Below are 26,749 nucleotides of genomic sequence, written 5' to 3' on the forward strand. Positions count from 1 at the left end.
CATAACCACCAACAACATTCTCTTGTGACCGAGATAAAACGAAAATCGGATGTGAGACTCGGGCCCGGAGAAAAATCAACGAGGGAGATACATATGTTGTTAAGGCTGCCTATAGACAAGACAGCTTCTTTTACATTAAACATACAATGGGCACTGCACCACAGCAGCCTTCTCAGAAGGTGTTATGAAAGATGACACTTCACCTATTTAGCTGAGTGATTATGCCAGCAGGACCTGCTGAATGAGGGCTTTGAGTGAGCCCCAAGTTGAGGTGGAAACTCAAAAGGGATAGGCTAGTAAGAGGATAATGAAAGAAGAATCTCTGAAATTTAAAAAAAAAACGGATAAGCCTCTCCCAAAAAGAAGGCAAAACAATTGAATTAGATAAAACCAATTGAGACTCTTGAGACTCTTTGAGACTTTTAAGACTCTTTAAGACTCTCAGACTCTTTAAGAAGCTTTCAGACTCTTTATGACTCTTTGAGACTCTTTAAGACTCTTTAAAACTTTTTAAGACTCTTTAAGACTTTCTGAGACTCTTTAAAACCCTCTAAAGCTCTTTAAAACTATTTTAGAATCTTTAAAACTTTCTAAGACTCCTTAAGACTCTTTAAGGCTCTTTAAGACTTCTCTTTGAGACTCTTTACGACTCTTTAAGACTCCTTAAGACTCTTTAAGACTCTAAAGACTATTTAAGACTCTTTTACCCCTTTTTAAGACTGTTCAAGACTCTTAAAGACTCTTTAAGACTCTTCAAGATTCTTTAAGAATCTTTAAGACTCTTCAAGACTCTTCAAGATTCTTTAAGACTCTTTAAGACTCTTTAAGACTCTTAAAGATTTTTTAAGACTCTTTAAGACTCGTTAAGACTCTTCAACACACTTTTAGACTCTTTTAGTCTCTTCAAGACTCTTCAAGACTCTTCAAGACTCTTCAAGACTTTTTAAGACACTTGAGACTCTTTAAGACTCCATACACTTCAAGACCCTTTAAGACCCTTTAAGACTCTTCATGACTCTTTCAGACTCTTTAAGGCTCTTAAAGGCTCTTCATGACCCTTTAAGACTCTTTCAGACTCTTTAAGACTCTTCAAGACCCTTGAAGACTCTTCAAGGCTCTTTAAGACTCTTCAAGACTCTTTAAGACTCTTTAAGACTCTTCAAGACTTTTAAAGTCTCTTTAAGACTCTTAAAGATGTTAAGCCTCTTTAAGATTCTTCAAGACTCTTTAAGACTCTTTAAGACAGTTGGTACTCTTCAAGACTCTTTAAGACTCATCAATACTATTCAAGACTCTTTAAGACTCTTTAAGACTCTTTAAGACTCTTCAAGACTCTTTAAGACTCTTTAAGACTCTTTAAGACTCTTCAAGACTCTTTAAGACTCATCAATACTCATCACAGCTCTTTAAGACTCTTTAAGACTCTTTAAGACTTGTAAAAATCAATTTAGATTATTTAAGACTTTTCAAGACTCTTTAAGACTCTTGAAGACTTGATGAAACTCTTTAAGACTCTTCAAGACTCTTTCAGACTCTTCGAGCGTCTCAAAGACTCTTTAAGTGTCTTTAAGATGCTTTAAGACTCTTTCAGACTCTTTCAGACTTATTAAGACTCTTTAAGTCTCTTTAAGGCTTTATAAGGCTCTTCAAGACTCTTAAAGATTTCTAAGCCTCTTTAAGATTCTTCAACACTCTTTAAGACTCATAAATACTCTTCAAGACTCTTCAAAACTCTTTAAGATTCTTTAAAACTCTTCAAGACTCTTTAAAACTCTTTAAAACTCTTTAAGGCTCCTTAAGACTTATCAGTACTCATCAAGGCACTTTAAGACACTTTAAGACTTGTTAAAATCCTTTAAGACTCTTTAAGACTTTTCAAAACTCTTTAAGACTCTTCAAGACTTGTTAAGACTCTTTAAGACTCTTCAAGACTCTATAAGACTCTATAAGACTCTTCAAGACTCTTTAAAACTTTTCAAGACTCTTCAAGTCTCTTTCAGACTCTTCAAGACTCTTTTAGACTCTTTAAGACTCTTCAAGACTCTTTAAGACTCTTTAAGACTCTTCGAGACTCTTTAAGACTCTTTAAGAGTCTTTAAGACTAGTTCAGACTCTTTCAGACTCTTTCAGACTCTTTAAGACTCTTTAAGACTCTTTTTAAGGCTATTTAAGACTCTGTAAGGCTTTTTAAGACGCTTCAAGTATGTTTAAGGTTCTTTAAAACTACAAATAATTTTCAAAACTCTTTCTGAATTTAAGAGAATTTTTGAAACCTTCAAAACTTTTTGAGATTCTGCAGAGTTTTGAGGACTATTTAAGACGCTCAAAGACTTTGTTTGATAATTTAATTGAAGTCTTAAATGAAAAAGCCCTCAACTTTCTTAGTCTCATCCAAGATCGTTGAAGCTGTTAATACTTAGAAGATATTGTGAAGCACAAATCAATTCAAGATTTAGTCTGTTGTATCTACAACCTTCAAAAGCTGAACAATCCCAAATTATATTGCTTTTGCAAATAATCTGAGCTGTGAAAGATTTCCTCCCCATGACAGTTATGCAAATAGATTCAATCCGATTATCGAAAATTGCGGCTTGCCCGAACCTATTTCTGTCACACATATGAGTATGAATGATTGATAGCAAAAATATTCACTCCACTAGTAAATTGCATTCGTCACCGCAAGTTGTGATCTGGTGCTGCAAAAGAGGAACAAAATAATTCTGAAAAAGCACTGATTGTTGAATTTTTTACATCAACCAGAGCACTTGCCTCGAATCCCACCCCGACAGATGTGGAAATCAGTTGATCTATTAAGAAATAAAAATAGAGCAAAAATCTCGGGAAGCACAACAACTCGTTTTCCGGATGGCAATGGTTCCATTATTGTTGGACCATCGAATGAATGACACTCGAACATGAAATCCACTCTCAGTGCTCCCTCTTTTCTGCTGGTCGATTCGAGGTGGTGAAGTTAGAACGAATGAAAAATGGCTCCCGAAGTCGATGTGTGAGTAAGTGGCTCTCCTCGTTGGAGCAGGAAAAAAAAATATGGCACTTCGGAACAAACCGGAGCCAACGGTAGTGGAAGCATTAATGATTTATTGCTCTTCAGCAGGAGTTTTCCGTTTCTGATTGCGAAGTGAGAATTTGGTACAAGATGGTTTTATTTCCTGAATTATGGTTTAAAAAATTGTACGTCACAACTGACCAAGTAGATTTTAATAACAGTTTGCCTATATTTTTTTGGATTTAACAAATTTGAATTGTTTTAACTCCTCACTTTGAAAATTTGCACGATTGAAAAGAAGTTATAATTCTTTAACGAATGTTGAGAACTAAGAAAGACTCTTTAAACTCGATATTTGAAGACTTAACCTATTAAAGTTTTATATATTGACACATTTAAACTGTTGAGGGCTCCTGAAAATCGGAAAAAAGAATTTCATCAATTTAAAGACTTCAAAATGCTTTGAGACTTCAAAGAAGATCAGACCTTTAAGGCTTTCAAGTCTTATCAAAATTTTTAACTTTTAAGACTGTCAAGAATTTTAGGACTTTAAAGACTTGCAAGACTATAAAAACAATAAACATTTACATATTTTTAAGTTTTGGAGACTTTTCCTTGTATTACTTTTCCTTGTTATAGATTTTTTACACTTTTAAGCTCTTTAAGGCTTTTAAGACTTCTAAAACTTTTAAGACTTTTGTAACTTTGAAGACTTTGAAGACTTTGAAGACTTTTAAAACTTTTAAGACATTCAAGACATTTGAAAATTTTAAGACTTTTAAGACTTTTAAGACATTTACGACTTTTAAGACATTTAAGACCTTTAAGACTTTTAAGACTTTTAAGACTTTTAAGACTTTTAAGACTTTTAAGACTTTTAAGACTTTTAAGACTTTTAAGACTTTTAAGACTTTTAAGACTTTTAAGACTTTTAAGACTTTCAAGACTTTAAAGACTTTCAAGACTTTAAAGACTTTAAAGACTTTAAAGACTTTAAAGACTTTAAAGACTTTAAAGACTTTAAAGACTTTAAAGACTTTAAAGACTTTAAAGACTTTAAAGACTTTAAAGACTTTAAAGACTTTAAAGACTTTAAAGACTTTAAAGACTTTAAAGACTTTAAAGACTTTAAAGACTTTAAAGACTTTAAAGACTTTAAAGACTTTAAAGACTTTAAAGACTTTAAAGACTTTAAAGACTTTAAAGACTTTAAAGACTTTAAAGACTTTAAAGACTTTAAAGACTTTAAAGACTTTAAATACTTTAAAGACTTTAAAGATTTTAAAGACTTTAAAGACTTTAAAGACTTTAAAGACTTTACAGACTTTAAAGACTTTAAAGACTTTAAAGGCTTTAAAGACTTTATAGACTTTAAAGATTTTGAAGACTTCAAAGACTTTAAAGACTATTAAGACTTTAAAGTCTTTGAAGACTTTTAAGACTTTTAAGACTTTAAAGACTTTAAAGACTTTAAAGACTTTTAAGACAATTTATACTTGAGGACTTTCAAGACTTCCAAGACTCTTTAAACTTTCATGACTTTTAAGACTTTTAAGACTTTAACGAGTGTAAAGACTTTCAAGATTTTTAAAAATTTAAAGACTTTCAAGGCTTTTAAGACTTTAAAAACTTAAGACGTTAAACTTTTAAGACTTTAAATACTTTAAAGACTTTAAAGACTTTATAAGTTAAGACCTTAAAAGTCTTAAAATTCTTGAAATTTTTGAAAGTTTTGAAATTCCTAAAAGTGTTTAATGCCTTCAAAGTCTTAACAGTCTTAAAAGCCTCAAAAGTCTCAAAAGTCTTCAAATTCTTAGTGCCGTTTGCCGTAAAAGTAGTAAAAGCCTTACAAGTCTTAAAAGTCTAAAAAATCTCAAAAGTCTTAAAAGTCTTAGAAGCCTTAAAAGTCTTTTAAGTCTTTTAAGTTTTTAAGTCTTTTATTTTTTTTTGTCTTTTAAGTCTTTTAGGTCTTTTAAGTCTGTTTAGTCTTTGAATTCTTTTAAGTCTTTAAAGTCTTAAAAGTTTTTAAAGTCTTAAGTCTGGAAGTCTAAAACATCTTAAAAGTATTTAAAGTCTCAAAATCTTTAAAGTTTGAAAAGAGTTAAAACTCTTAAAAGCCCGTAAAGTCTGAAGAGTCTTAAAGGTCTTGAAAGTTTCAAAAGTCTTAAAAGCCTCAAAAGTCTTATAAGTCTTAAAGTTCTTTAATGTCTAAAAATTCTAAATAGTCTTAAAAAACTTAAATAACTTGGAATTCTTAAATGTTTAAAAAAGTCTTGAATGACTAAAAAATCTTTAAAGTCTTAAAAGTCTTAAACGTCTTAAAAGTCTTAAAAGTCTTAAAAGTATAAAAAGTCTTAAAAGTCTTAAAAGTCTGAAAATTCTTAAATGTTTAAAAAGTCTTAAACGTCTTAAGAGTCTGAAAAGTTTTAGAAGTCTTGAAAGTCTTAAAAGTCTTAAAAGTCTTAAAAGTTTTAAAAGTCTTAAAAGTCTTCAACGTCTTAAAAAACTAAAAAGTCTTAAAATTATTAAAAGTCTTAAAAATCCTAAAAGTCTTAAAAGTCTTAAAAGTTTTGAATGTCTTTAAAGTCTGAAAAGTCTCAAAAGTCTTAAAAGTCTTAAAAGTCTTAAAAGTCTTTAAAGTCTTAAAAGTCTTAAAAGTATTAAAAGTCTTAAAAGTCTTAAAAGTCTTAAAAGTCTTAAAAGTCTTAAAAGTCTTAAAAGTCTTAAAAGTCTTAAAAGTCTTAAAAGTCTTAAAAGTCTTAAAAGTCTTAAAAGTCTTAAAAGTCTTAAAAGTCTTAAAAGTCTTAAAAGTCTTATAAGTCTTAAAAGTCTTAAAATTCTTAAAAGTCTTAAAGTTTTGAAAGTCTCAAAAGTCTTAAAAATCTTAAACGTTTTAAATGTCTTAGAAGTCTAAAAAGTCTTCAAAGTCTTAAAAAATTTTGAAGTCTTCAAAGTTCTAAATTTTTTCAAAGTCTTAAAAGTTTTTAAAGTCTTGAAAGTCTTAAAAATCTAAAAAGGCTTAAGAGTCTTTAAATGTCTCAAAAGTCCCCAAAATTTCAAAAATCTTCAAAGTCTTAAAAGTTTTAAAAGTCTTAAAAATCTTCAAAGTCTTTATTGTCTTAAAATTCTTAAAAGTCTTAAAAGTTTGAAAAGTCTTAAAAGTCTTAAAAGTCTTAAAGGTCTCAAAAGTCTTAAAAGTCTTAAAAATCCATCAGCTTCATCCAATGCCCTAGTGAATACTTCCCTTATTGAGTGTTTTATTGTAATGACATGAATAATTAAATTAAGTTCTGTCATTACGTTCAATAACGTAATTTTCTACAAAGAAGATGTAATCTGAAATGTTACGGGCTTAAATTTTGATTCATAATTTACCTTGCCTCTGTCCAATTTTCTACCTTTTTCAATATGTTTCCATGTTCATAGATTTTATCTGCGGAATAAAACGCGTACACTTCAATCAGAAAGAACTGAGCGGATGCTCCGAAGCGTTTTATTTGATATCTTCTTGTTAGCATTCGAGCAATTTTCTCTTCTGGTACCTGGTCGAATGATTTCAATTGAAATTCCAACCATTTCATCCTTCTCTTCTTGCAGCCAGCCAGCAATGACGTAATGTTTCAGCGCCATCAGACGTCATTCAGCAGAAAGTCAGTGTGTTGACATAAATACAACGTGGAAGGGACGAAAAAAGACCCCTAAAATTGGGCACCAACCAATGCGCTGGATCTTTTCATCAGTCGACGACATTGGCGGTGTTTTATGGCCTCCATCAAAGATTTATGGAGCACTTTTGGTTCGCCCAATTTTGCAGGTCGACGCTTATACTAGGCTAGCTAGTTCAGCATCGGCCTGTCATTTATGCACGGGTGGATTTCCTTCTTGGCTCTCTTTCAGGCTTAGTGACTGTCAGACAGAGGATGGTGTCAGTCCTCAAATTGTCAATCCATCAATTGATTCCGGTGAAGAGAGATTTAATACGAGCAGTAAAAATAGGCACTTTCTGTGTTGTGATTTATGAATTTTATTTTCCAATATCTACATTTTGATACTCTTTCTTCAAGGATTCAGTTTAGAGATTTAGGGCCATTTGAACACGTCAAGTTTAGATTTTTTTAAAAATTGGATCTTAGATGATTTTGCTTGAACTTTACTGCTGATTCAAAGTTCAAACGTTCAAGATTAATTTCAGCTGAATTCTCACTTTCAAACTGCATCCACCTAAATAGAAGAAGAGTCAACAATCAACTGTCACTTGGCTTCTAAGTAGCGAACAACACTACAATCACGAGTAGCATCAGAGAAGCAGCATGAATCAATTCCGACGAACAATGTCAAAGCAGTTTCCCCTTGTATGGCCCGAAGGGTTGGCATAGCAAATCGACTTTTGCTGTCGATGGTTTCTGAGAAATGCTTGAAGCTAGGAATTCAGCTTCCTTCAGCTGAGAATATCGAATTTTCGTGCAGTTTCGAATGGTCTAATGCTCGAAAATGTAATAAACTTGGCAAAACAGGAGGATAAACCTAAAGAGATTTCTTTTTTTTTTTTTGTAAAAAAAAAAGTCATTCCTCTCTCAAGGTTTCGGAAACCACTTCCAATTTTGTTTTGAAAACCAATAAAAAAAAAACCATGAAAAGAAAAACATATTATTTTTCCAATTTCGTCACCGAATGCGCTGTGTATTCCGGTTTCCGCACATGATCGAAGAACAAGACCCGGACCAGAAGTGACAAATTCCATTCGGGATTTACAGTGAATCTTTGGAAACGTGTACATCTTTCTGCCGTTTTCGTCCCATCTCGTCCTAGAGTGAAATCCTTCAGACTGAATCCGAGCGAATGAAATACTTACACCACACCCGGACAGCAGTGATAATCTACCATTCGTCGTCGTTCTTCATTCAGTCAGCATCAGCACCAACCTGATCTGACAAATGCGATTGCAAATTGAACTTGCGGTGTTTAGTGTCATCCCCGGCTGAGAGGAAGAGAAAGTGCAGCAATGCGATTGTGTCTGGGTGAGGAATGTGTTGACAGATAATTCTCATAAATCTTGGTAAAGTTTGAACTGAAATCTAAAGGAGCAGGAAAATTTTTCTACTTCATCGTAGGTGGTCCTTGGTGTACGGAATGCTTCGGAAAAATGTGCAATTTTTTTATTGAAATTTGGATCAGGTGACTTTTTGAAACCTGCGTGATTTCTTTAAATGACAAAATAATAGAGAACGCATGTTTTTGAATAAAACCTCTTCGCGGAAAGGAGCTCACAAAAAAGTTAAAAATAACAATGGAATAGGCTATTTCTAGTAAGAAAAAGTTCTCTATGTGCAATTTGTTCAAATTCTAAACTGGCAGGCTTGTTCAAAAAGCAGAGTAACATTACAAACGACGTTAAAAGGAATCAGAATCAGGGTCGTCTGTTTATCAAAAAAGTCTAGAAGGTTTTCAAAAAAGTCTGGAAAGGTGTAGATAGCGAAATTTTGAAGGTGGTGACCTTTTATGCGCCAGATTTCAATGTTGCAGATAGGCTCTTATGGTATAATAATTCTGCTTAGCTCTCAATTATACATACATCTTTGCAGCATTCTGCACTATTAAAAGCTCAAAAAAAATTTTGGATTTCTTAATCCAAAATTCTGATCATTTCCTGTCATTCTACTTTTTTTTCCAAATTTTCAAAAATCTGTCAATAAGAAGGAACGTAATATCTGGTGAAAAAACGATCATTTTGAAAAAGTAAAAAGAGGGCGAGAGTTGTGGGGGGAGGGGTGTGAGGGTTGCTACTTTTAAATGAGTACAATATAAGCTGCACACTACTCCTACCCCACTTTTCATTGAACAAAATCAGATACAAAATCAGATGCATTTCGAAAAATATGAAATAAGAGAAGAATTTTTAAATCTTTTAACAAACTTTATAATTATTTATAGAAAACCAGCTAATCTATAATTTTCACTGCAAAAAAATGTTACTAAAAAGTAAATTGTCATAATTTGTATTTTTGGTAGTTTGAAATTGTCACTTTTAAAGATTTTTAAAGAATTTCTTGTTATAAATGTCATTTTACAAATGAAAATTATAAACACATTGTTGAGCTTCTGAATATTAGTGCTAGGCCAAACAAAAATTATAGTTTTGAGATAAGTTTTAGTTAATTATTGCTATGAATTTCAATTTGCTATGATTACGCGGATTGAATTTTTCATTGGAATAGTTTACTGAATAGTGATTTGGAAATTTCGTAATAATATTTTTAATTTGGAAACACAATCCTTGTTCGAAATTCTGGATTTGGTTTTTAAAATTTTCAAAATAAAAAATCAACACTCTTAATATAAATTTAGTTGAAAATAAGTTTCAAAATAAGATACTGAAGTATGAAGCTTCTGGAACTAAATTTTAATTGATTTGCTCTTAAATATCAAGTTATAATACAAAATTTTCAATCCTAGTTGTACTGAAACAAATAAAATTGCAACAAATCTATATATATAAAAATGAATTTCTGTCTGTCTGTCTGTCTGTCTGTCTGTCTGTCTTTCTGTCTGTTCCCTATAGACTCAGAAACTACTGAACCGATTTACGTGAAACTTGACAAGTGGGGGTATTGGAGGCCGGTGAAGGTTCCTATTATGGTTTGGGACCCCTCCCCCTAACAGGAAGGGGGGGAGGGGCCTCCCAAACAAAAGACAATTTTTTGCATAACTCCAGAACCAATCAAGCAAATGGTATCAGATTTGGCATGGGGTGGTATTTGGGAACGGAGAATATATCAATGAATATTAGGTACTCCTCCCTCCTCTCAGTGGGGTGATAGGAAGGGTGGAGGGGGGCTACCTTACAATTTTTATATAACTCGAAAACTAATTAAAATATTGGAACCAAATTTGGCATGGGAAGGTATTTTGATACGAGCAATATTTCAATGATTATTTTAACCCCTCCCTCTTTGCAGTTGAAAGTTGGAGGGGGCCTCTTTCATTTTTTGTTACATAAGTCAAAAACTAATAAAGCAAATGGAACCATATTTGGCATGGGAAGGTATTTGGCTACGAAAAATATTTCTATCATTATTTGAGACCCCTCCTTCTTTCCAGTAGGGAGATATAAAGGGGGGAGGGCCCTCTTTTTAATTTTTTACATAACTCCAAAACGAATCAAGCAAATGGAACTAAATTTGGCAGGGGCGGATATTTGGGAACGTGACATGTTCTAAGGATTGTTTGAGACCCCTTCCTTCTTCCAGCGGGGAGAAAGGAAAGTGGGAGGGAAGTTTCATATAATTTTGATTGCATAACTCAAGAACTACAACAGCAAATGGAAGCAAATTTGTCATGAAACGATATTTAGGTATGATTCTACGATTGTTATAGACTCTTACGGTTTACAGTGTAGAGAGGAGAGGAAAGAGGGGGGTGTTTATAATTTGTTTAGTAAAGCTTAAAAACCAATGGAACAATATTTTATACAAGAGGATTTTAGGGAACGAAAAAAATGGGTACAATTATTAAAGATGACGATCTCCATTCAGCAGGGGAAAAGGGAATTACATGAGGGGCTCTCTTATCAGTTTTTTTGGCATAAATTCAGAACATATCAAGTAAAAAACAACTATATTTTATAAATTGGATTGTTTGCGTACGATTAGTTAGAGACCCTCCTTTTAAGGGCGAAGTTTAAAGAAACAGATTAAAATTATCAGATCTTTAACACAAATTTATAGATCTAGATTGAGAATATTAGTTAAAGTTATTTTTGTGTTGAAATTCGAAACTTGCCTTGCGGTTGCCTATGAATTATTTTATAATTTGATTTAAAATAATGCCAAAAAAACAATCAAAATTTGAATAAATTCTGAAAATATCATTCGATTTTGAAAGGTGTAGCAAAGCACACCGGGTCAGCTAGTAAATTATAAAAAAGGTGAAACATCGGTTTTTTCATGTAGGTACCTATCCATAATTTCAAACTCTTGGAATGACATGGATTTGTAATAAAAAACAGGAAATGAAACCATGAATTTTAAATAATTTACTTAATTTAGTGAGGGATATTTACCAATTGGAATTGAAATAATAAAACTTTTAGTTGTAGAGTATCAAAACTTAAACTGGATTTTAACTTGAAATTTCAAAATTATTATGTGGATGAGCTGAAAGCAGTTTCGGCGATATGATAGAAATCCAGCAGTATAAGTCAAAGGTCACAAAAAGCTCTTTCGAATGTTAGCTTGCTAGATTGCCTTGATGCCGAAAAAATAATCGGGAATATAACGGGAATAATAACGGGAAAGTTTTAATTCACAAGAGAAAAAAAAAACATAGGCTAACTGATTTGTAAAATATTTGCATCCTTAACTCGTTTTTTTGTCAGATTTCTTGTCAGAATATTAATTATTTTAGAGTTTAATCGATCAATGATAACTGATGAAGCAGCTGATCTACATGAACAACAAATAATTATTTTAAATCTATAAATTATCGTTTATTCATTCATTGATGCATATTTTAGGGAAAAATGCCACTAAGTTGCAAATTCCCGAAAAAACGATACAGATTTTGTTCCTCAAAACAACTATTTGAAAAAATAAACTTAACATTTTTTCTTAAGTTCTATGGTTTTGTCATCCAGAAGTCACGGTAAATTACTCACAGTCTGCAGTTAAATTGATTATGAAGTAAAATTCTTTTTTTCTAAATCTTTTTGATACTGCACATTTTTGCAAAAAAGTGCAAATTTTTTTTCAATGAATTTTAACCATGTATTTTCAAAAGTTATACCGAAAAACAGAGCAGATAGAAAATACAACTTGGCATTCAGTACCCCTAAATAAATCAAAGTCAGTTTTCAAATTCTTTGCACCTCGGAAAATGTGAATTTTGTTTCCTTGTGTTATAATTGCGAATGCAGATTTGAGTTGGAGATGAATTAAAATCTTTTTCTCAAAACACCAATTCCTTCATTTTGAAACAGCTTTTATAAATAGTTTTTATTACTTTTTGGCTCTAAAAACTCATAGGGAACGCAAAAATTACAAACACTGCCCACAATTTCTTCTTTTGATGTATTGTTGCTCTGGAATCTCTTGTGTTTTATCAACGCATTAACTTGATTCTAGAAATCTTTAAAAGGTTTTAAAAACTTAAACTTTAACTATTAAAATTTAAAATTATCATATTCAATTTATGTTTGGTAGTATGTACTTGAATCGTTTTACGGCCATCCATTATATGAATACTCGATGTAATAAATTTAAAAAAAAATCAATTAAAGTCTAATTTTTTCTTGAATTTCCTAATAAAGGTTAGTTTGAAGTTTCATAATTCATATTCGAATGATTTAAAATTGAGGAGAAGATCAATTCGTGCAAGAGAATCTTTACTGTGATTCAGAGACTCAATTGTTATTTTGCAATCTAATTATGAATTCCTTGTAAACGCAAGTGAGAATAGTACTGCATTGGATTTTGGAATGAGATAGACATTACTTTATAAAGATTAAAATTGTCAGTAAATCAACTGTAAACAAAAGAAATTTATAATTGAATTTCAGATTCGTCTTAGCTTCTTATCTTGAAGTAGAGTTTTATTCTAATACTAGCTGATCCCATACGAACTCCGTTTTGTTTTCAACTAAGAATATTTTATGAACGGTTTGAATAAATGTCAATTGCCAAACATTTTCCAGATGCATTTCCAAATGCATTGTTAAGCAATTATTGCAAAAATGTTGAGCACGTTATCTGGATGATCACTTTTTCTGTCGTATGCTACTAAATTTGAAATCAGGATTAATTGATAGACTCTAGTAATTATAGCAAATAGAAATTTAACAGTTAAATTGGAAGAACCTCTTTTTGTCGTTTGATACAAATATTGAAATCAGAAATCAATTGACTGTCCCCTGTGTATAAATTTCGACTCGATCGTTGCATAAAAACAGAACAATTGCCAAAAAAATCATCCTCTTTCAGTGGCCTATTACAAACTTTGATATCTGAAATCGATTGCCCTTCCGTCAAAACTCCTCTGTGCAAATTTTCAAACCAATCCATTGCATAATAACGTCAATATAGCAAAAAAAAAAAGGAATAGTTAATATGAACAATCCTTTTGGCCGACCCCTGACCCAAAATTAGATAATTGGAATCAATTGTTCGCCCATAATAATTGCTATGTGCAAATTTTCATCTCAATCCAATGTATAATAACGCCAATAGCACGAAAATATTGAAAAGTTAATGTGGACGACCCCTTTTGCCGGCCCTTTAAACTGAATTTGATGCCTGAAATCGATTCCACGTCATTAAAAACTCTCGTGTACTAATTTTCATCTTAATCCGATGTATAATAACGTCAATACAGCAAAAATAGCGAACAGTTATTATGGACGACCCCTTTGACTTGCACCTTATACAAAATTCGATGCCGGCAATCGATTGCGTGTCTCTAAAAATATCCGAGCGCAATTTTCTTCTCAATGCCATGAATAATAACGTCAATATCATAGAAACATTGAAAAGTTGATATGGACGACCCCTTTTGCCGACCCTTACACTAATTTCGATTCCTGGAATTGATTGCTTGTCATTCGAAACTTTCATGTACCAACTTTCATCTGAATCCGATGTATAATAACGTCAGTATCACAAAAATAGTGAACAGTGAATATGGACCACCCCTTTGGATGACCCCTTACACAAAATTTGATACCGGCAATCGATTGCCCATCCCTAAAACCATCAGAGCGCAAATTTTTATCTCAATCTGATGTACACTAACGTCAATATCACAAAAATATTGAAAAGGTCATATGCACAGCAAAAAAATGTAACGCTGGACGATGTAATTTCTAGGGATTACGGATTTCTGTTGCAATCATACATCTAAATGATGTACACAACTCGAATACGTTGAAAAGTGTAATATCACAACCTTCTATGTGATATCGCATCAAGTAGTCTATGTTTTCCTTTGTTGACGTTCAAATTTGATTTCATTTCAAAAATTAAGAAACGGATTACGGACCTCAGCTGTATTTGTTTGGCTTGTAAGTACTACCTAAATTAATCAAAAATATCAGCAAACTCACAGCTTGAAAAATAATTTCATTATTTTTTATTTTTAGGAAATTCGGCCCATATGGATCAGCGGTATGAAACATATTCTTTGTCTCCAAACAGCCGGGTACATCAAGACAATGTAAAATTAGGTACTTTTTGCGACTCAAGTTGATGTAATATCGCATTACTTTTTCTGCTGTGTGGACGACCCCTTTTGCCGACCCCTGTTCAAAAATTCAATACCTGAAATCGATTTCTCATCTCTCAAAACCCTTATGTGTAAATTTTTATCACGATCCGACGAAAAAAAACGTGAAAAACGTGAAAACAATATTTGTCTTGTATGGACGACCCCCTTCAGAAGGGGTCAACCAAAATTCTGAAAACATTTTTCATCATTCCTGGTCCTAATGAGCTTCCATGCCATATTTCAGCTCTTTAGCTCTTAAGACGACTGAGTCTATAGAGGACAAACAAACAAACAAACAAACAAACAAACAAACAAATCCACAGAAATCGGCCGACGGGAACCAAAGCTATTGATGAAAAACTGGATGTTCATGTTCCTCCCGAACAAAATGTCCCAAAATCCCATACAAACTTCAGGCTCGTTGAGCGACCCCTTCACGTGATCTGATCTCGCCCAAATTTGGCATGAGATCTTGTACTAGGCCAAGGATCAATTTAAGCCTGCAGCGCATAACTTTTTCAAAAGTCGGGTCATTTGGGGCACTCTAATACACATGTATATAGTTTGAGTATTTTTATTGTTTTCTTCTATCTGACAGAATAAAAAAGAAACTGCATGGTAAAGGCAATCAATGTATGACTTCAGAAGAAAAAATATTCAGGTATCTCAGTGCTACAACAACATTCACCCTCTTGTTGACCTTTTCAAATTTGTCATTCCATTAAAATTCAAAACATAATGAAGATTGAAGAAGCTCAGACTTTGAAACAAATACAAAATTTATCACAATTTGCTCATGTAAATTAAGGCATATGAGGGATATTAGTGACAATTAAAAAAAAAGTCCCTACATTTCATTACCTTACTAAAATATTAAATAGATAAAAGGTTATCCAATTCTAAATAGACACTCTAAGTAATTCAACAGAAGTTGATTGGTATAGTTCGGTCCATAGAATTGCAAGTAACAGCTGCTTGAGTTTGGTAGACCGACAATTCTTCAATTTTGACCCTTTAAGTTATAAGCCAACTTTTTTGTTGATCAAACACCCCCAAATTTTTTAAAATTCAGAAGCACATCTACTAGGGGAAGTTCAAAGTTTTTAAAGAAATTCGAGCATTTACGGATATTTTGTAACGGTTTTTTGATGCTTGGGGGGGACGTATTCCCCCGATCATCAATGAACGTGATCAAAAATCGTGCCGGGTAGAAAATGAGGTTAATTATTATCGTCCAGCAGACGATTTCATTCTTTTTTGGACGGATGTTTGTATGGAAAACATCATAATCCATATATTCTTGTTTTTTTCTTTCAATAAATCAAAATTAATCACAAAGAATGTTGTAAATTGATGGGAACCTCATTCGTGCTTTGTTTAAAAATAGAAATGCAATGCAATAGCAAGCTACCATCCTTCACAAAGACCCTGCTACTACTTCCGTTTCTATAAGATGTTTAGATCTCTGCAAATGCGGCGATATGGCTACAGAAATGGCATTCTAAAAAAAAAACGCATTCATTCTATCACTCATTGATTTCACCGTCGTCAGAAGCAGTTATAAAGTAACTACTTTCCCTCAAAACTCAATGATAATTTTGATCTTCTAAATGGTTCTTTCGAGTTGAAATTGATTTTGAAGTAAATGTTGAAAATATTCGAAAAGGTACATTTAATTTTTTTTACATTTCAGCTTGGTTACCGGTAAAAAGCGCGAAATCAATAGTCCGGAGGCAGCAATAAAACATTTTTGGAACCGGATGTCGAAATGTTGCTTATGGATGATGTTATTTCAAACAAAAGAAGCAAATAATAAAACAAAACAAATATTTTCTTGAATTATTTTTATTGTATGCGACACTCCGTTTCCAATAAATATCTTATGAATCGCTTTTTGGAAAAGGCGTGTGTGTTCATTTTCGTCTTAAGAGAACCTCAAGCATTTCAATAATTTTTCTTATGGCGTCACTTCATAAGAGAATCTTTTGGCAAACATATTTAACAGTTTTTTTTTATGCGTGTAGGTATAAAATGTTTAAAAACCGCAAAAAAACTACCAACTATTTCTAAGAAACAACTGAAATGAAGTATAGGGGAGAGTGGGGTATCGTGGGCCATGGGGAAACGTGGGCCACTTTCAATATCTCAGATGTGTGTTGAGATAAAAATCTCAAACCAACTGTCATCGTCGTCGCTTTGCGTAAGCATGTGTTCCCATATGTTGTTGACTGAAATACGCATCATATGCTTTTTTTATTTATCAAGCTAAAAAAAGTTAGAAAAATTTACTAACATAATTAAAAAAACACCCGCTAATTTCATCGATGGGGAACCTAAAGTTCATAAGCTCATACGCTTATGATCTTAGTTTTGTCATGATTTTTCACATGGAAAAGGAATTTTTGATGAAACATCAATAAGTCACACAAACGCAACCAATTTGCAAATCATAGCTTGTGGGGAATCGTGGGCCACACATCTTAAATCACCTTTATTTTTATGTTTTTATACACATTCAGAAATTAAAATACGTTTTACCTATCTGCATAGTTTTCTTATGCAAAATGAAGAGTTATGGGAAATATTTTGTCCATCCTATATAAGAAATTTTGCCAAAACGTTTGCGAGCCAGGTTTTGAAATCTATGCGATCATACACAGCTCTCTTTTTTATTTCATCATCTGAATTGGCTTTTAAATAACGAAATGAATAAGGAAATCACAGTTTTCGGTCAACTCATAAACTTTGCATGTTATTTGGTCAATTTGAATTTGGTGGCCCACGATTCCCCACCATTTTTTTTAAATCCAAAAAATATTGCTTTTTTTCAAACAGTCAGAACTTGGGGAAAATTACTGATTAAAAATAAAAAAAAACCTTATGATACCTTGATAATGTAGAAAACCATACCTATTTTTATCTTCATTTTATCTTTTATAATAAAGAAGTTATGTTACAACGAAAAAAAGTGGCCCATGATTCCCCACTCTCCCATACAACATTATCATTTTTGAGTTTCACGAAGTTTCGTGTTTCATAATTCAGGACATGGTAAGGATGTTAGTTTCACCGGTCTAGGATGTCCTAGAGCAATATATGTACTGAAATATATGCAATGAGCAGCTGAGCAAAAACTTCCCGATTTCTTGGAAGAATTCCCGAAATTTTCCCGAAAGATTTAAAGTCCAGACTTTTTCCCGCACTTCCCAACTTTATCGAATGAGTGGCCACCCTGAAAATGCAAAGAATAGATTCCAATTTGATGATATGCAATTTGAGATATTTGGATCGTAGCAACACTACTTTTTCTTTTTTTTTTTTTTTAAATATTACATTTTAAGCATATCTCACAAACTGTTCTAATAAGGTTTTTTTGAATTTCATTTTCGGATTCAGCGCCCGATTTGACATCAGAAGTGTTTTTCAGTTAATAAATTAATAACTTTTGTAAGCTACTGTAATTTTTCCTAAGAACTCCAAATTTTAAATTTTTGAGCTTAGATGTGGTAAAATTCCTTGAAGAATAAATAATGACTTAAAAAATATTGATAAAAATAATTTTATCAAACATTTTGACAAAATCGTCAAAGGTGTCTTATCAGCCTAACGACCAAATAGGCCTTTCAACCATTCTGTCTTATGAGCTTTCGGTTCTAACGACTATTCGGCCTGGTGACCATTCGACCTAATGACCATTCTGCCTAACGACTACCTAACGACCGAATATCGATTCGGTCTTACGACGAATCGGCCTAGCGTTCATTCGGCCTGATGATCGTTTGGCCCAATGACGTCTATCGGGCGAATGAGCCTCCAAAAAAACCGTGAGTTTTTCTCTAACAGCTCAAGTTTTTTATATCCAAAAGTATGATTAAAACAAAATAGGAAGAATCTATTGAAAAATTTGAATTTTTTTAATCTAACGTTATATATTGAAGCTTCGTTTCACGAACAGAAATGGAAACAAAATATCTGTAAATCTATTTTTCAGTAGTCAAATGACTCGTGGTATTCGAGAAATTTGTTAATCGATTTAAACCCTCCAAAGTTGTTCGCAAAATATCCGTTTCGGGGAAGTTTCACTTATAGAATGTTGGCGATCCCCTGGCCACTCATGTTGACCGATTTTGTAGATTTGAGATTTATTGTGTAGGTAGTTAATTCTCATTACTCATTATTTCAAAACAAAGTTGATTTATTTTACCAAGTTATCCGAAAGTGGTTCCGAATGAAAAAAAGGTTCAGAAGATCAATATTATTTTTTGAAAATGCCCTGTTACATTAAAGCGTTCTAGCTTGTGGGGAATCGTGGGCCACACATCTTAAATCACCTTTATTTTTATGTTTTTATACACATTCAGAAATTAAAATACGTTTTACCTATCTGCATAGTTTTCTTATGCAAAATGAAGAGTTATGGGAAATATTTTGTCCATCCTATATAAGAAATTTTGCCAAAACGTTTGCGAGCCAGGTTTTGAAATCTATGCGATCATACACAGCTCTCTTTTTTATTTCATCATCTGAATTGGCTTTTAAATAACGAAATGAATAAGGAAATCACAGTTTTCGGTCAACTCATAAACTTTGCATGTTATTTGGTCAATTTGAATTTGGTGGCCCACGATTCCCCACCATTTTTTTTAAATCCAAAAAATATTGCTTTTTTTCAAACAGTCAGAACTTGGGGAAAATTACTGATTAAAAATAAAAAAAAACCTTATGATACCTTGATAATGTAGAAAACCATACCTATTTTTATCTTCATTTTATCTTTTATAATAAAGAAGTTATGTTACAACGAAAAAAAGTGGCCCATGATTCCCCACTCTCCCATACAACATTATCATTTTTGAGTTTCACGAAGTTTCGTGTTTCATAATTCAGGACATGGTAAGGATGTTAGTTTCACCGGTCTAGGATGTCCTAGAGCAATATATGTACTGAAATATATGCAATGAGCAGCTGAGCAAAAACTTCCCGATTTCTTGGAAGAATTCCCGAAATTTTCCCGAAAGATTTAAAGTCCAGACTTTTTCCCGCACTTCCCAACTTTATCGAATGAGTGGCCACCCTGAAAATGCAAAGAATAGATTCCAATTTGATGATATGCAATTTGAGATATTTGGATCGTAGCAACACTACTTTTTCTTTTTTTTTTTTTTTAAATATTACATTAGCTCTCCGAAAGTGGTTCCGAATGAAAAAAAGGTTCAGAAGATCAATATTATTTTTTGAAAATGCCCTGTTACATTAAAGCGTTCTATAATTTTTTGGAACTGTCAAGAATAAATTTATCCGGTTGAAAAAAAAATAACTACAAAAAATAATATTCAACTTTTGCTTTGTTTCGCTGTTTCTGATTTTTTTTTATAAACCAAGTTTCAAAACTCATATTTTAGTTTTTTTTCTCGTTAATTTGACCATTGATTATTTAATTGAATGATAATTATGATGATTGAAATTTGACCCGAAAAGCTTTGTGAGCTTAACAATTGTAATATAAAAACTCCCGAATTCCATTACCTTCTCGTACTCAACTGATTGGCCGGAAGCCAGATACCACCATCTGTGTATGCGAATATAATGTGACGCATTTAACGCCCAGATTTTTTTTAAGAAAAAACTCGGAAACGGGAACGGATTTCAATATACTGGAGCTTTCAGAGGAAGAGTTTTAATGCATAATTCATTCGTGAGAAACGTCATCGGATTTTATTTCGTTCGATTGCTTCCAGTAAAATTGGTGATGGGTTGAGGTCTAAGGAATCGAAACAGTTTATAAACTTGAAAACACTATCAGAAATTTTTTTTTCTAATTTAAAAAAATGTTCCTTCAATCTGAAAAACTAGAGCTGTTAGAGGTAAATTAGTGATTTGGAATCAAATTCCAAATAGAATTAAACTCAATGTCAAAATGTCAAAATGATGACACTTCAGTACTTGGCACCACAAAAAATGAGTGCTTTGCAGAACTGTGATTTAATCTATAGAATATTCTAAAAAAAATTCATTTTATTTCTATGAAACGTTATTCTTCAGAAACAACAAAATTTGGACAAATCTGAAATCTGATTTGAAGGAAGGGCAAAAAAAAATTTTAAAATCAATTTGTGGCTTTGAAGTATTTTGACTATCAAACTATTATTAACGATGCATTTGCAAATTAATTTGCCGAAATAAGCATTTCGACGAATACACGATCATTCAAACGATGAACAATGACCATCTCTACAAACTAAAGAAGAGTAGGTTGGCTTGTGATTGATGGCAACAATTTTTTTCCAAGGGAGAATTGGACTTATTCTGCGATTCAAGTGACATGACTCACGAGATTTCACTTCTTCGTCCTGACTCCAGAAAATGTCTCCGAAAAGAAAATATCGAGTATCAAGAAGATCAAAAGACCAAAAGCAGCTCATCCGAACAAAAATTTTGAGGCTAGAGAGGCTATTCAAAATAAATAATATTGAAATAAAAGGATGTGAAATTTCGTGAGTCATGTCACTCGAATCGCAGAATAAATCTTTTCAAATGCAGAAATCTGCATGTTCCTCGAGAAGAACATATTTTAAACTTGCAAATTTCGTGTAGTCAAAAAAATATCGTTCAAAACATGAAAAATTCCTCAAACTGCCTTAAACTTAAAGCTTACGTTTTTTAAGGTACCTAAAAGCGGAAGTATTAATTACGAACGTAGACTCATACATAGCACATGACTATAAATTTACCCTCGCCTAGGGGGGAATTCACCTAGCAAGATACTTCGTTAGATAGATAGCAAAATAACGTACAAATAACGTTGATGTTGTCAGCTTTCTGACACGTCGTTAAGTTTTTTGTGTGAAAGGATGGCACACAGAATAGGAGAAGGTAGAAAATCCTTATTACTTACTTACTTTACTTAATGATCCCGCGCCGATCCTCCGGTGCATAGGGCCGTGGTAAAAGACCTCCACTGTTGACGATCCGGAGCCAGCGTCTTCACCTGGTCCCAGTCAAGATTCTTGTCGACAGTTCGGATTTCAGCGGCTAGGCTTCGCCGCCACGAGTTTCTGGGCCTGCCTCTCCTTCGATGACCTTCTGGATTCCAGTCAAGCGCCTCTCTGCAAATCTCGTTTTCATCTTTTCGCAGCGTGTGCCCAATCCATCTCCACTTTCGTTCCCGAATCTCGATTTCTAGCGCCCTTTGATGACACCGGCGATGTAGTTCCTCATTCGAGATCCAGTTGCCAGGCCACCAAGCGCGGATGATGTTCCGCAGGCAGCGGTTTACAAATACTTGCAGTTTTCGCGTCGTCACCGCATATGTGCACCAAGTTTCGCACCCGTACAGCAATACGGATTTGACGTTTGAGTTGAAGATTCGGATTTTCGTTCGTAGAGAGATCTGGCGTGACCGCCAGGTGTTTCGGAGACTCGCAAACGCAAATCGGGCCTTTCTGATCCGGGTTTCGATGTCTTTCCTGGTACCACCATCAGGCGTTATCTGGCTACCAAGATACTGGAAGCACTCCACTTTCTCAACTTGTTGCCCAGCTACCATGAAACTGGAGGGATTTCCTGTGTTGATCTCCATCGACTTGGTCTTTCCGACATTGACTTTGAGACCTGCTGCCTTGGAGCTTTCGGTGAGGTTGTCGAGTTTGCTCTGCATGTCCGGTTGTGTTTGGGCGAGCAAAACAATATCGTCAGCCAGGTCAAGGTCGTTCAGTTGCTCCATTGTTAAAGGATTCCACGGCAATCCTCGGTTCGGTGCACAGTCGATCGATCCAGTCAGAATCTCATCCATTACGATGAGGAAAAGTAGCGGTGATAAGATACATCCTTGTCTCACTCCAGCAGTTACCGGGATTGGTTCGGACAAGACACCATCGTGCAAGACCTTGCACGAAAATGCCTCGTATTGTGCTTCGATGAGATGGACTAGTTTCTCTGGGACCCCTCGTCGCCTTAGAGCCGCCCAGATGTTTTCATGATTAAGTCGGTCGAATGCTTTTTCGAAATCAACGAACACCAGCAGAAGAGAGTCCTGGAATTCGTTGATTTGTTCCAGTATGATTCGTAGCGTTGTGATGTGGTCCACACATGATCGTCCGGATCGGAATCCAGCTTGTTGCCGTCGGAGTGTAGCGTCGATTTTCTCCTGGATCCTGTTCAGGATCACTTTGCAGAGTACTTTGAGGGTTGTACAGATCAACGTTATGCCTCGCCAGTTACCGCACTCTGTCAGGTCTCCTTTCTTCGGGACCTTAACGAGGATACCCTGCATCCAGTCGGCCGGGAATGTTGCAGTATCCCAGATGTCAGCGAAAAGACGGTGCAACATTTGTGCTGAAAGGGCAGGGTCGGCTTTCAGCATTTCAGCAGGGATGCAATCGATCCCAGGTGCTTTGTTGGATTTCATGTTTTTGATTGCCGCTTCTATTTCAGCCAGCGAGGGCGCTTCCGAGTTGACGCCATTTATGCGACTTACTGTTGGCGCTTCAAGCTGCGGGTTCTGTTGACCATCGCTATTCGTGACTCGGAAGAGTTGTTCGAAGTGCTCAGTCCATCGTTTGAGCTGATCTGTTCGATCGGTCAATAACTGACCTGCTCGGTCTTTCAGCGGCATTCTTGCATTAGTCCTTGCACCACTGAGGCGGCGAGAAATGTCATAAAGTAATCGGATATCTCCATTGGCGGCGGCTCTTTCCCCCTCTTCGGCTAGGGAGTTTGTCCAGGCTCTCTTGTCTCGTCTACAAGCTCGTTTAACTGCCTTTTCCAGCTCCGCATATCGTAAGCGGGCGGCTGCTTTGGCTGACCCGGTACATGCCTGCTCAATTCCGACTTTCGCCTTTCTCCGATCATCGACCATCCTCCAAGTTTCATCCGACATCCATTCACTTCTTCTTCCACAAACTTTACCGAGAGTACCATGGCTCGTCGTGATAAAGGCATTCTTGATTCCACACCACTGTTCTTCGACTGTTCCGTCTGTCGGCAGCTCCGAGGCCCGGGATTCTAGCTGTTCAACGTATGCCCTTTTCACCTCTGGATTCTCCAACCGGCGGACGTCGTATCGACACCCGACTTTCTCCTCGCGCCGTTGGACACGCGCAACTCTCAGTCGTATCTCGCCAAGGACGAGGTGATGGTCAGATGCAATGTCTGCGCTTCGCTTGTTGCGAACATCAAGAAGACTCCTTCTCCATTTTCGGCTGATGCAGATGTGGTCAATTTGATTTTCTGTTCGGCCATCTCGGGATACCCAAGTGACCTTATGTGCTGGTCGATGGGGGAAGAGCGATCCACCGATCACCATGTTGTTATTGCCACAAAATTCTACAAACAGCTCTCCGTTTTCGCTCATCTGTCCTAGGCCATGGCGCCCCATGATGCGCTCAAGGTCTTGATTGTCGGAGCCAATCTTTGCGTTGAAGTCGCCCAAATGGATTTGAATGTCACCCTTCGGAATTCTCTCTACCACGCTGTTCAGTTGACTGTAAAATTGCTCTTTCTCCTGCAAATCGGCAACGTCAGTTGGCGCATAACACTGGACCATTGTAAGGTTTCTAACCCGTGTTCTAAATCTGGCTACGATTATTCTTTCGTTTATCGGTTCCCATCTAATGAGGGCCGCGTAGGCCTGCGGGCTTAACAGGAAACCAACTCCTCGTTCCCGAGTAGCATGTTCTCCTCGTATGCCAGAGTAAAGCAGGACTTGCCCGGATTGTGTCTTGTGTTCTCCAGTATTAGGCCAACGGACTTCGCTCAGTCCCAGAATTTCAAGCTTGAGGCGGCTAGCCTCTCTAGCAAGTTGTTCCAGTTTGCCTTGTTGGGCAAGGGTTAAAACATTCCAAGTTCCAATTCGTGTCCGTGTTTTCATGCTAAAAGTCGTCGCCAAAGTTCCAGATCGGTCATTTCTTTCGGATTCCGTAACAAGTTATGAATCGGGAGCAGTAGGTTGTTAGCCTAAAGTCCCTATCCCGCGATGGGGCTGCCATCTTGGACTTAGCTGGCGGGAGCCGCATTTCATAAATTCAGCCGCTTGCTGCAAGACAGACGCTGTTTGAGCCGCCCCTGACCTGGAGAACAGACGCTCGGTTGTTGTTGCACGCCGCCCCTGACCTGGGGAACAGACGCGTGCGGCCACCTTCTCAGTCTGCATGCGACCAAAGCATCCACCGGGGTTGGGTACCCGATCTCCGCTTAGGTTACTCGCACCCCAGCCGGCACCGCGGGGAGGTAGAGATAGGAGTTGTGAATAAGAGGTGATATGACCACTATGGGGTCTCGTGTTGCACATTATCCACCGTTTACCAGCCAATCCTTATTAGTTGGTTTTTAACTAGCACGTTTGCCAACCTGAGAGACGATTGGGGGGCAACAGGCAAAAATTTTCTGTACGTCGAGTTATGGTGATGCAGAATCTTTCTTAAAACATGTTGTCAAAGGAATTTCAAATAACTCGAACTCTTTTATCGCAGCTTGAGAGCAAGTCTATTGATAGACAGATACATGAAAAATATTGAAATAATTATTCTTCTCAACAGTTTCCAAATTATAAAATTAATTGTCTCTTCCATTTAAATTACTAGGTTTTTCACTCATAAATTGGAATGATTTAGTGATCGTTTCCACAGGTAATAATCTCAAATCCTTTCATGTTCTTTCCTAGAACTTTAAATTGCTAAAATAAATAAAAATTGGCTCCCAAATGACTTCACATCCCAACAGCGTTCCCCGAAGTTAAAAGGATTAAGCTGCAAAAACCACACGATTGAGGTTTACCATTTGAGTTACTACGGTTTCAGCAAGAACTACACACAAATACATCTATGTAGAGATATGTATAGAAAAGTGTTCAGGAATGAAAAACTGCAAATGATTAGCAGCATGACAAATGTTCGGAGGGATGTTTGCTTTCCAGTCTAGGACACAACTAGCTGGCGACTGATGAGTGGGCACTCATCCAATCATTGCCCGAACAACTGTTAGGGTTATCAGGATTTAGGTTTCAATTTAAAAATTCTAAACTTGTATAAAAAGTTATATTCAGATGTTTTTAAGTACACCTCCTTAAGTTTCAAATTTATATCAAATTTTTCTTTGAGGAAAAACATTGATATGACGACCGTCACACTCCGGTGACGGTGATGAAATTTTAAACCACATTAAGAGGTGAGTAATGGGTGTGAAGAAGAGTTCACTCGCACGCTGGTGCTGCTTTAGCTGTGGTGGAGCTTTGAATGTGAACAACCGACTCGAGCCCGAGCGATGTGTTTTCTGAATGAGTAATGCTTTCATTCCATTAAATTGTAATGTGATATGATTAGGAGATGAGCTTAATTTTGGCAAAGTGCTAGTGATTAATGGCCTGTTGTAAGGTCGTTACACTTTCGATTTTTGACATTTAATCGCGTTTGGGTGCCGCAACGAGAGCTGATGGGTGTGTTATATCGGCGTTTATTCGTTTTTAAAGCGTTTACTGCCGTTGAATTTATTGCTTGTGTTCAAAATACACCCATACACAGGAATGTTGAGCTATTCAATTAGAAGAATTTCTCCCTTCAATCTTCTCAGAGTTTCCATTTTTTTCGGACAAACCTTAATTGAAAATTACAATCCATTGTTACAGCAAACATTTGTTTAACAAAAATTCGAACAAAGCCCGACGTGAGGTCAAACAATCGAACGGAAACAAAGAGATTCGATTTACGTATTCAATGCTCGACATACATATTTGCCGACATAACTGGCAGAAGCTGGAATGTGGTGGCACGTGGTACTGCATCGGTAATTGAACATTTCATTAAACTCTCGAATTCCATTACCTTCTCGCAGTGAACTGATTGTCCGGAAGCGTGACGCCACCATCTGTGTATGCAATTGAGAAGAGGATGTGACGCATTTAACATCCGAGAAAAAATCATAAAAATTAACTCGGAACTGGAAACGGAAATCTCCGGCATAATGCACAAATTCAGTCTGTTGGAGCTTTCAGAGGGAGAGCTTTCATGCATAATTCATTCATGGAAAACGGCATCGGATTTAATTTCGCTCGATAGCTGTCAGTAAAATCGCTGATGGGTTAAAAGCTATGTAATCGCAAGAATCTCAAGCTAGTCTTGTTATGAAGGTAGTGCAGTGGCTCCATAGAGAACTCTCTGGAGCCTTTTTTGAGTACATATTTTTAAAGGTAGTGGATATTCTGACTTATTTTTAATTAAATTCAAAATTCAAATTTCCCATAGAAAATGTAGTCGATAATAAAGATTCTCTAACTTACCCCATCAGGATGAAATCGGGATGCTGAAGGAGTGGTAGGTGAGCAGAATTCCTGCAGTACATTCTGCAGCTTTTTTGATGAATCTGGAAAACAAAATTTTAATGAGTTAAAAAATCTCCGTATTTGAAACTTTTGATGGAATATTCAGAGTAAATTCAGTTTCAAAGTATTAAAATGATTTAAAATAATGACGTTACCGCTTTTTGATTAGTTTAAAA

General features: G+C 35.2%; 1 protein-coding gene across 5 annotated transcripts in view; it reads right to left on the minus strand.

The window, feature by feature from the left end:
• The window catches only part of LOC129757634 (diacylglycerol kinase 1), a 459,105-nt gene that overhangs the window by 224,524 nt on the left and 207,832 nt on the right, over positions 1 to 26,749 (minus strand). For all 5 annotated transcript variants that reach the window (XM_055754909.1, XM_055754905.1, XM_055754906.1 and 2 more), the window contains exon 4: positions 26,532 to 26,614. In XM_055754909.1, coding sequence (XP_055610884.1) covers positions 26,532 to 26,614 — 83 coding nt within the window. The remainder of the gene's footprint in view (positions 1 to 26,531; positions 26,615 to 26,749) is intronic.

Source organism: Uranotaenia lowii, chromosome 3 (genome assembly GCF_029784155.1).
Source record: "Uranotaenia lowii strain MFRU-FL chromosome 3, ASM2978415v1, whole genome shotgun sequence".
In the NCBI taxonomy this organism is placed as follows: Eukaryota; Metazoa; Arthropoda; class Insecta; order Diptera; family Culicidae; genus Uranotaenia; species Uranotaenia lowii.